This window comes from Nothoprocta perdicaria, unplaced genomic scaffold (assembly GCF_003342845.1).
Source record: "Nothoprocta perdicaria isolate Ctin4 unplaced genomic scaffold, notPer1 scaffold_50, whole genome shotgun sequence".
Classification (NCBI taxonomy): Eukaryota; Metazoa; Chordata; class Aves; order Tinamiformes; family Tinamidae; genus Nothoprocta; species Nothoprocta perdicaria.
The window spans coordinates 629,043-640,403 of record NW_020455755.1 but is presented as its reverse complement, the minus strand read 5'-3'; the positions used below and the strand labels follow the sequence as shown (position 1 = coordinate 640,403).

Sequence of the window (11,361 nt, the reverse complement as noted above, 5' to 3'; positions counted from 1 at the left end):
CGCCGCCCGCCGTGGCCACGGGCGCGCTGGGCGGCAGCCGCGGCCCGCGTGGGGCCCCTTTGTGTAGCCCAGGAGATCCGCAGAGAGCTGCCAGTTCGCGAGTGATTCTGCCCTTGTTTCCTCTCGAGCTGTGGGAGTTGCTGCTTTTTATGGAAGTCCTCACCGGGGACCGTTTCCTGACACGGTGTCCGAGCGGCTCTGTTATTGTCTTGCAGCTCTCCATCTGCTTCCTGCACGGGCAGGAAGGAAAGGATGTAGAAAATCTCCTCTTGTCTTGCTGGGTGTCATTAAAGGTTACAGGACTGTTTACAGCAAAAGCCTCCTCGCTCATTAGCTCAGGAACGTGCTACAGCAGTACTTGTGCATACTTGGATTGGAAGGGTAGCAAGTTTAGCCCATACTTTGCTTCATTTTACTTGGTCTGAGAAATAGCTAAATGCCTGAAATGACAAAACTGACAGCAAACTTGATGCTAATAAACAGATATGTTCAAACAGACCAGGTCTGACATTAGAGAGCCCTGCGTGGTCCAGAGTTCTTTCTCCTGCTACAGGATCAGTCTAGCTGTTCTTAAAAACATGCTTAGGGCTAAAACTAGGCTTGACATCTATGACCAATGTATAGACCTGAGTTATACTTCTATTTCTACCAAAGGTCTGAACTGTGAAACAGTAAGTGTAGCTGCTTTTAGTCATGACTTGTGAAAGATTGTAGCAAACACCTCTGTCTGCTAAGGAGGGGCTCTCGCATGTAGTGTGTCTGGAGAAGTTCTGGTCAGTCATATGAGGCCCTTTTGCTACTTAAAATGCCCTTAGTATCTGCATGGGTCTTGGCTGCTCCTAGCTGCTTGCTAGACAGAAATCACTTTTCTGGAAAAAATATTTTGTAACATGCAGTTGCCTTGGATTATATTTGTCAGTGGACTGCTTGTCTAAAATGATGCTCAGACGTAGAAGTCAATTTACTGTGGTGTTCTAGGATGATGAGCTGGTGTGAAGAATGATGACAGCTGGTGGGAGTCCAGTTAAAGCGTTTTCAGACAAATTGATCTCACTTGGCACTAAGTTTATTAGAATTACTTTGTGTCTTTGTGACCAGCAAAGTTTTTGTATTGTTTAATGGGCCTTGTTTGTAGTGCCTGTTTAATTAGAGTAACGTTATTTTAGATGTTATAAGTTCAGTAGCTATTCAGATCTCTGGCAATTTTAAGATGCCATCTGTAGCTGCTAAGAAATTTGCTGTACCAGATGGAGAGAGAGGTGTGGGCTTTTTCCATGATGAAAGCTGAGGTGGAGTGAGAAGAAAGAGGGACGTGGGAAGGACAGCAATACAGTTAATATTTATAAAGGGTTACTCATGCACGATTGGCACAAAACAGACAAGCGAACAGATGATTGTAGACTGAAATAGACAAATAGAGAAAAAAAGCCATAATGAGAGGGGCAAGGCCAACAAAATGTTTCTAAGGACAACAGTTTTTAAATGGATAGCTGAGAAACCCATACTTGTACTTTCCCGAAGAACTTTAGCTTTAGCCTATTAGACTGAGTTTTGTTTTCCATTTATTAGTTTGTTTCCACTCTAAGCTCCTTTGGGAAGGAAAGATAAATAGTGACACTGGGGAAAGGAAGGAAGCTGCAAATCTTAGCTGGCATTTAAGTGAGACATATTCCAAAGACTGGACACTTTTAGAATAGAAGAATCAATATTATACTGATTGTTTGGTGTTCCAAGACAGAAGCTTGGAATTAATAATTTTGAGTGAAAGAATGTACCAAGAAATAGAGCATTATCTAGTGTTGAGGCACCTGAGAGAGAGGCTGCTGAAACCTCTGTAAATATCTCCAGTTCAAACAAACCCAAACAGCTCATACATACTGCAGGTGGAGAAGTCGCAGAAAGTTCTTCCAGGAGGTTTAAATCTGCATAAAAAGTTATGTTCTTTGGGGAAGTTGATAGGGAACTGAATTCTTACTGTTATTTCAACTTGGACTACAAGTGATTGTAGTGTTGGATGAAGACCAAATGAAAGCAAGTCCAGAAATGTTAAGTTTCCTCACTAAGTTGGTCAGTTAAGTTGGTCTCACTAATGCAGCCGTAACTGAACAGTCATTATATTGTTCAGTGAGTTGTTTTAAAAACATACATCTCTTAATGTGGGCTTATGTTTTTGTTTTAGATGGTACTTTCAGGTTTCCATATTAATTCTGCATGTTTCTCTTTCAAAGGGTCCAGTGGATTATGACTGTTTTTGCCCTGCACTCCTCATCTTGTGATTTGTGACTCTTCATCAATCACGGCGGAATCCATCAAGCCCACGCTCTGTAGAGTTGTCATCTACCTACAGAAGGAGATGTCAGGAGACACTTGTCTAACCACTCTTTGTCCAGCTGCAGGATCCAAGCCCAAAACTTGCAGCTTCAAAGGGGGCAACCTTGGTAACAAGTACGTGCGGCTAAATGTCGGGGGCTCCTTATATTATACTACAGTTCAAGTACTGACCAGGCATGACACGATGCTGAAGGCTATGTTCAGTGGGAGGATGGAAGTGCTCACAGACAAGGAAGGTAAGGGGAATGTCACATGATATGGAGGATTTTGTCAAACAACAGTTTTTGTAGACTACCCTGAGTGAAGGGTACAAGGAAAAAATGTTTTCTGAAAGTAATTTGGAAGTTAGGCACTCAGCTGTTATTGGCTCTGACAAGCCTCTGTCAGAGGCTGTGTCACACATCATGAAGATGTGTGCTTTTGTTACTAAAATTAGCTAGAGGAAGGACTGGTTCTCTCTGTGACAATCACATCTGGTACACAGACTGCTGACGTTCTTATCAAGACTGGGCATACGGTATTTGGAGTGGAGTTTATTGGGTGGTGTATAGTGGCATCAGTCAAACTGGGAGGGCATTCATTTTTCATCTTTCAAACTCAGAACAGCCTTGCTTTGCTATGGCAAGAATTCTGTGTTTTTATTCTGTGTTTGTTGTTGTTGGGTTTTGTTTGTTTGTTTGATTTTTCTCTCCTAATAATATTTTTCACTTGTGACTGAAAATACATATCCAAGTTGTGACAGTATTAAGTCACCAGACAAGTATGTCAAATCATGCTGCATATTGAATCTTGGTATTATAAAAATCCGTAATAAATTATAGAGAATAGAGGAAAACTGCTGTCAGCAAAACCTATGAATGCTTTTGTTTACTAGTCTTTTTACTAGGAGAGTAAAGGTACTCCCTAACAAAATTATACCTTAGAAATGAGCCTTGTAGCATGTGGAGAAGAGGTTGAGAAAGGATGGCAAGTATTTCACCTCTTGGTGTTTCTGTGAAAGCTTTCCACCCGCTTTCACAGATTTCCTCTTTCTTTTTTTTTTTTTTTCTTTTCTCTCCAGGCTGGATCCTCATAGACCGTTGTGGGAAGCACTTTGGAACAATTTTAAACTATCTCCGAGATGACACAATTGCACTGCCAAAACACAGACAGGAGGTCAAAGAGTTGATGGCAGAAGCCAAATATTATCTCATTCAGGGCTTAGTAGACATGTGCCAAGCAGCCCTGCAGGTAAGAAATGGAAGTAGTCTGTAGTCACTGATGGATGACTTCAAGGTGTGTTTGTGTGTATAAAAAAAAAAAAAAAAAAACTTCACATTCTAGGTTTAACATGCTTTGCACTTCTACAAGAAGTAGCCTCTGAATGTTTCTGTTGCTTTTCTGTTGGTTTGGAATTTAAAACTTTTTTTTCTCCTTTTTTTTTTCCTCTAAAGAAATGAAATGTTCCAAGGCTTTCCTGTTAGCTATTGAGCTTTTCTTAATTTGCTGCATGAGAAATCTACAGTCACAGACTGTTCTTGAAGCTCTTGCTGGTTGCTTTTTGTACCACAAGGAGTTCAATGACACGCTGCTCTTCTTGCTAAATGTTCAGTTTGCAGCGGCTGACCTTCTTATATACTGCAGTGTTTTGAGTTAAAACTTTTGCAAATTCTTACTATCCTTTCTTCAAAAAAGGCATAAATAATAAACCCACTTAAGTATGCTTTCAGTTCAGAGTCTTTGCTTAGTTAAGAAGGACGTTCTCTTGCATGCCAATATTTCAATTATTGGTGCCTTCTGGGAATAAGAAACCTCTCTGCTGTATTTCTAGTTTGCAGATCAAGGTAATGCTGTATGGTTACTATAGCAACATAAGGCTCTTCCTTTGCATCACAGGGTTTGGGAACATGGCTGGAGGGTTTGGAGAAGAGAGCAGCAGATGTTAGTTTCATCATTTATATCTCTTGGGGTTTTATTTGCTTTCCCTCTCCTTCCTTTAAAATAGGACAAGAAAGACTTGTATGAACCTGTCTGTAATATCCCTATCATCACATCTCCCAAAGAAGAAGAGAGACTCATAGAATCATCAATGAAAGTAACTGCTTTTCTACAACTCTTTAGTCAAAAAGTGAATTTCTGCTAACTGTATTCAAACACAGAACTTATTTTTTTTCTTTTTTTCATCTCCCCATAGCCTGTTGTTAAGCTGCTTTATAATAGAAGTAACAACAAATACTCCTATACCAGGTATGACAGTTTTCTCTGCACTGTAATGAGAAAGTTTTCATTTGACTATGGGAGGGGAAGAAAATATAACTAGTAAAATTGGATTTGTTATCAAGGTAACCATATTTTCACTGACTTTCATATATCCATGCATAACTTTCCAACCACCTATAAAAGGAAACAGAAAATGGTATAGAATATGTACTTTAGAAACAGTTGCATCCAAGCTAATACTAGAGGAGTAAGGTTTTAGGGTTTTTCAGTTGATCAAATTGCATATTGGTGGTGTTATTTAAGGAGAGTATTTTAAATTTTAAAAGTAATGTTTTGATAACTTCGATTTTAAAGCTATAACACTATATAAATATTTTTAAGAACAGTTGGATCTTGCTTGAAAAGCAGTCAAGATCCTGAAGCTTAGCTGTCAGTAAAACTTATTTCCCTAAATTATGTGTTCCCCCTGAAAATCTGCATATGATATAATTAGTCCATCCTGAACATTGGTCAAGGGGTGTTTGTAGATGATTGCTGTAATGACAGCAAAATTTCCCAAATCATTATTATCTAACTTGAGCTCTAAAGTCTGAAATATTTGCTCATGGGAATTAGACTGTCACCCTCATTTATTTATTTCTGTGGCATATAGTGGTGAACTGCTACTCCTATTTTAGAGTTAGATCAACACTTAGAACTGTGGTGGAACAAGCATACTAATTCTGTAGAAACAGCCAGCTGCAAAACTACAAAAACTTTTTTCCTTCTTTTGTTGCTTTCTTTCAGTAACTCAGATGACAACTTACTGAAGAATATAGAACTGTTTGATAAACTCTCTCTCCGATTCAATGGCAGAGTTCTCTTCATTAAGGATGTCATAGGGGATGAAATCTGTTGCTGGTCTTTCTATGGACAGGGTCGGAAACTTGCTGAAGTCTGCTGTACCTCAATAGTATATGCCACAGAGAAGAAGCAAACTAAGGTACTGGCGTTTGTCCTACCTGTTGCTTATGGTTGAGAGAGAAAAAAAGATCACAGAATAGCTGAGGCTGGAATGGGCCTCTGGAGATCATGTGGTCTACCCCCTGCTCAAGCAGGATCACCTAGATCAGGTTGCAAAGAACCATATCAAGTTGCATTTTGAATGTCTCTGAGGATGTTCTTCCTCAAGATGAGGATGTTCTGTTTTTGTACATAGCTAAAGACTTGCTTCAAAGCACTGTGTCTTAAAGGGATGACTGTTACATGCATGAAAACATGATAATAAATATAAGGATGAATCTAGATACTGTCCCTAGCTTCAGGATGTAAATCTGGTCTGCACTGGTGTAGGTATGCTGATGGGATCTGACATTGGATCTGAGTTGCATTTAAGAATCAGAAATACTTGTATTCCATTACTGAACAACCTAAAAGGAGAGGTAAGGGATCTAGCAGATGGGGTAATCCTAGGCAAGGGAATAGCCTGCTTTGCTCATCTTTCCCTTTTACAACTTTTTACTTTTTACTATGAATCACACAATTTACATGTTTGTGTGTCTCTATGTTTGTGTGTCATCTTATCCCGGGTTGATCAGGGAAAGGACATGTGCTTTTTTTCTGTTTTCTTCTTTTAGGTTGAATTCCCAGAAGCACGAATATATGAGGAAACACTAAATGTTTTACTTTATGAAACACCACGGGTTCCTGATAACTCTCTGCTGGAAGCAACAAGCAGGAGCCGAAGCCAGGCCTCTCACAGTGAGGATGACGATGGTTTTGAACTTCGTGACCGAGTGCGTCGAATACATGTGAAGAGATACAGCACTTACGATGACCGTCAGCTTGGCCACTAGCTTGTCAATTGAGGAGAAAGGGTTTACTTTGAAGGCTTGTGCTGATATTCTTTGCGTGAGATCAAGAAGTTGGGAGGGATAAATTGGACGCTGTGGATTAACGTTCATCTGGCTTCTTGGCTCCTTAGAAAAGCTAAAGGGCATTTCTGCACACAAAGTAACACTAAAGGCCGAAGGCTTGAAAACTGACATGATAATTTTGCACCATATGCTTTAAATAGAGACTGACCTCTTTGTTTGCTACATGAGGAGCTGAATCTTGAACGTTGCTCCAACAGTTCATATTTGGTCTTTTGTATCTAATGATTTGCCAGTTATCTTGCTTCCTATGAGAAATACTGTTCTTTTCCCTGGATAAAATGGTGTGATTTATACTTTTTCCAGACACTTGCCCTTCTCGGGTTTTGTGTAATGGAACTTCCATTTTTTTAAATCAAGTTATTAAAAGAGAGGGTGCAGAGGATCAGAACATGGATACTTTTAGCAAACGCTACGTCCTGATAACCCATGGAGGGAGATGGTAAGCTATGCAATAATCAAATACAGTGTATTATATTTGTGTTATCCCACTTTTTCCGTGATACCCATTCAAAAGATTTTCTTTTCTTTTTCTGCAAAATAGATGTCTTTAAAATTCATTAAATCTTAACTACAATCTTCTAATTCATCAAAAACACTGAATGTCTGGCCTGGTGCTAATTTTAAAAGGACCTTTCAGAAAGTTGGTATCCAACCTGTTCCCCAGACTGGGTCTCTGGAAATGGTTTTGCATTTCATATGGAGAAGTTAATGATGTATTTTAAAAAGTTTAATTACATCTTCCCATCCTAGGCTGCAGATTCAAATACTACCACTGTCATAAATGGATTATTACTTGAAGGTTGCTCTTTGGCACCTATGGGTATGTAATACCAGTGCAGCATGATGTACGACTGCTTTTATGTCCCTCTATTGTAAATGAACAAGGAAGCTTCAGGTTCCAGGATGTTTAGGCTCAAAATCCTTCGATTAGTGCCAAATTTTATGTAAAAGTCCTATGTAAAAGCAAATTGCTGCAAAAGCCTGACAAGAAAATAAGCTTAGATTAATACTGTCAAGTCATAACTAAAATTAAAATGGCAGATGTTTTAGTAGTCATGGATGCTTGCAGAAGAGGGAACATAAAAGTAATTTCCACTGGGTTAAGCTGTTGAAAGTGAGATTGCTGAGGCTGGTTAAGAAAGCACTAGTAGTTGTTAACTTTTTATTGTCTAGCCAGGCCTCTACTCTTGGGAAGTTTTCACTCATTTCTCCTGACATCCAGGAAGTAGTATTACCACCGTAATGCACCTGCCTTTTGTGAAAGGCATCTTTAAAATACTAAAAACCAGCAGCCTCTTTGCTTGCTGCAAGTTGTCTGTTTTCCAGATGGTTTTGCTATTGTGCTAGTCAAAATACAGCTGCTGAGATTATTGTTGATGGGCATTTGTGGGTTTTATTTTTTTATTCTGCTAAACTTTAGGGAAGTTTACTTAAGGGATATTTGAGTAAAGGAGTGTATCCTTACTTTACTTAAGGGATATATTTTGTTTTGACAAGAATATATTCTAGAACACATTTTTACAACCTGATATGATGGAGAATAAGTGAAACACTGAAAACATCGAAAAGGATAATGCAGCTTTGAATTACAGTCTTCATTTACATGTAGTAAGCTGTCCACTTTTAGGAGAGAGTGAACAGCCCTGCTTGTTAAAATTCTTCTCTGCTGGCTTTAAATATTACAGATAACATTAAGATTATATAGATTTCTAATTTTATGCATTTATGTCTGAGACTTCTCATTTATGTATGAGACTTCTCATAATTTTTTAGATAGACCATCACCAATGGATGCATTTACTGATGTGCCTGTGAAGTAGCCTTTAGTAAGAAGTGTCCTTGCCTTGTTTGTAATGTAGGTATTTAAACTACATCAGCTAGCATTCATTAGCTGGTGGAGCATCCTTGGAAACCTTACCCTCCACGCTTGAATTCAGGTGAACTTTATGCATTCATATATTGTATTAGCAGGCTGAGAGAAGGAGTAGTAAACATCAACTGACATCTGTGCATAAGTTCTGTAACAGAGGGTTGTGTGTTTCTGTAATGGGGTCCTAACATACTGCAGAACAGCCTCGGTCTTTCTACAGAGAAGCAGACTTGGTGCCTTGAGTGAATGTCTTAGGTTAAATTGCTCTTCAGTATCAGTGTTAATTAGGTGGTAATGTCAAAGAGATAGCACTGCAGAGTAGCAGCCTCAACCACTTGATAAATGCAGAGACAAAACTAAATGTTAACCTTCACCTTGACATTTAGATTTTGGAACAGGAGACATCTATCCTATTGTAACATTCAGTTCTGCTGACTTTTAATCTCTTGTGCTGCATGATTAAAAATAAAATAATCCTAGAATGCCATTGAAGGAACTGATAAATGTTACAGAGAAACTGTATTCTGTGTTTTTGTTTAGATTTTTTTCTTGGCTTTTTTAGATTTTCAAACATTATCGACTCCTAGAAATACTGATAAAGTTTAGCTTAATTGAATGAGTCTAGCACAATTAAATTATATCCTCTGACAATCCTTGATATTGAATCTATAAAGCCAGACTTCACATTAGGAGAACTGGTGTTTTATTAAGAGATGAGAGGACATGAGTTCCATTTCCAACTTAGCCAATAACTTGGTGACATTGAGCAAATCAGTTGTTGTGTAGGTGCAGAACTTTCCTCATTTGTAATAAAATAGGGATAATATCCTCCCCTACCTCAGAGGAATATTGAGACAAATTGTGGATAAGGGGTTTTTAAAATTTCTTTTTCTGTACTACTTTGTATCCAGAAGGTGTAACAAATATGATTGTTGTTCCTGTTTTAACTTGCATTCTATGATCGAGCTGTTTTCTGACAGTTACCAGGCTTTTGTTTTATTTTTATGTCTAATTTTTAAGGGCAGTAACTTTACTAATCATTGAATAAAGTGTTTCATCTCTCTTTTTATCAGTGTGTTATATGGAAATGGAACACTAATTTATAATAAACTGCTATATTTTATATCTTCAGTGACTTTTCCTCCATTGTCAGAAGTTGTTATTTTTTCATAATGTTTTCTTTAAGTATACACTTCTGTTCTGCATTGAGGCATCTTAAATACTTGATGAAGATCTCAACTACAATTACAGAAATACTGTATTGGCAAATGACTTTGTGTTATGTGCTGTAAACTACCTTTCACCAATCCCTGCAAGTACAGGCTATAATTCTGCAGGAGATAAATTGAGGTAGAGGGGAAAAAAGTAATGTTAATATCTTTATTTCTGAATGACAACTGAAGAAATAATATTCCACATAGCATCTGAGTGTTTTCTAAAATTTTATATAATCTCCTTGTTTAGAAAGATAAGAACCTCTGTGGTCTAGTGCATTCCAGCTACACCTTCCTCTAGTTGTCTGGCTGAGAATGGGTTTATGTGAGAGGCAGCTCTTCCTACTTTGGCCCTGTGATGTATAGGAGTGCATAGAAACTGAAGCTCTTTCTCTTCATTGTGGTAGGACTTTTTTTCTTTACCTTGCAGATGGGTAACTGTGCAGTACTCCTCTTTTCCCTTCTCTGTCTGCACTGTCTCACTTGGTGTGGTCCAAGTCCTTCTGCCTCTTTTATTTTCTGTGCCATTCCCTCCTGGATGTTACTCTGTCATGTTCCTTCCAGTGCAGCCCCAACTACTGTAGGATTTTCAATAGCAGCTAAAGGACCAGTGTTTGTTAAAACAACCTAATTACAGCTGCTAAAGAAACGATCCTGCCTATGTCCTTATCCTCTTTTTAAAGAGTATCTTGCACAGCTCAGGGCTGTTCCATGTGACCTTGCAGTCAAAATAGTGTAGTTTTGCCAAGACCCAAAAGTAAAATTACGTGTGAATATGTATGCTGTTTACTCTTTTAACATTATATTTCAATATAAGGGATTAAGCACTGGAAAATGAACAAAAAACAAGTTAACTGACCTCCCTTCTCCAGCGATGCGCTGTGCAGCTGCAGGAATTGCCAAATTGTAGTGAACTTCTCTGCAAGGTCTGCGTCGGAGGAGACTCTTTCACGACCAGCTTCCTCACTTGCCCCTGGTTTTAACGCAGGATGAAGGGATAAATCAGCACTGGACACTCAGCACAAAGCAACGTGTACCAGAGGCACCAGAAAGGGACACTGCCCCCAGGCCCTGGTCCCGGGCAGCCCCGGGGCAGGGCAGGGGCCGGCGGTGCCTCCGCGCTGGGGAGGGGGCGGCCGCGTTACCTCAGCGAAGGGGACCCGCGTTACCTCAGGGGAGAGGGGGGGCCCGCGTCACCCCGGGGTGGCGGGAGCGCGTTACCTCAGGGGAGAGGGCGCGCTGCCTCGGGGGGTGGGGGGGAAAGGGGGCGCTACCCGAGTGTGTGTGTGAGGGAGCCGCGTTCCCTCAGCGCGGGGGTTGCGCGTGACCTCGGCATGGGTGCCGCGCTAGCTCGTTACCTCAGTGAGGGGGGGCCGCGTTACCTCAGAGGGGATGGGGCGCGCGCTGCCTCTGTGTGTGTGCGCGGGGGGTCGCGTTACCTCAGCGCGCGGCTCGCGCTACCTGAGCGAGTCAGTGGCGCGCTACCTCGGAATGGATGGGGCGCGAGCTACCTCGGGGCGGGGGGGTCGCGTTACCTGAGTGTGTGTGTGGGGGTCGCGCTACCTCCGCGCGTGGCTCGCGCTGCCTCAGTGAGGGGGGCACGTTACCTCCGAGGGGATGGAGCGCGCGCTGCCTTAGCGTGTGTGGGGGGTTCGCGGTACCTCCGCGCGTGGCTCGCGCTCCCCCGCGCGGGACGCGGGTATCGCGCGGCGGCCCCGCACCGCAGGCGCTGTCCGGCCCGCGCCCGGGCCGTTGCCATGGAGCCTCCTCCTCCCCGCGGCGGCGGGCGGCGCGGCGCGGCGGGCGCGATGGGCTGGGAGGAGAAGCAGGT

The 11,361-nt window shown here is 41.2% G+C and overlaps 1 protein-coding gene across 2 annotated transcripts; it reads left to right on the top strand.

Moving 5' to 3' along the window:
* The first annotated feature begins 1,806 nt into the window (after positions 1–1,806).
* TNFAIP1 (TNF alpha induced protein 1) lies at positions 1,807–9,362 on the top strand. Of its 2 annotated transcripts, none has more exons than XM_026047811.1 (6): positions 1,807–2,567; positions 3,392–3,561; positions 4,316–4,405; positions 4,505–4,557; positions 5,317–5,512; positions 6,147–9,362. In XM_026047811.1, the coding sequence occupies exons 1-6, from the start codon at positions 2,354–2,356 to the stop codon at positions 6,363–6,365; spliced, it is 942 nt and encodes a 313-aa protein (XP_025903596.1). In that variant the 5' UTR covers positions 1,807–2,353; the 3' UTR covers positions 6,366–9,362. The 2 variants fall into 2 exon arrangements, with proteins under 2 accessions (XP_025903596.1, XP_025903597.1); XM_026047812.1 differs by having other exon boundaries at positions 1,808–2,567; positions 5,386–5,512.
* The last annotated feature ends 1,999 nt before the right edge of the window (positions 9,363–11,361 follow it).

Excerpts from the sequence above, each read along its gene's own strand:
- TNFAIP1 (XM_026047811.1), top strand. The coding sequence starts at position 2,354 with ATGTCAGGAGACACTTGTCTAACCACTCTTTGTCCAGCTGCAGGATCC. Across the intron at positions 3,562-4,315 it reads TGTGCCAAGCAGCCCTGCAG|GACAAGAAAGACTTGTATGA; the intron begins GTAAGAAATGGA and ends CCTTTAAAATAG. Across the intron at positions 4,406-4,504 it reads TCATAGAATCATCAATGAAA|CCTGTTGTTAAGCTGCTTTA; the intron begins GTAACTGCTTTT and ends ATCTCCCCATAG.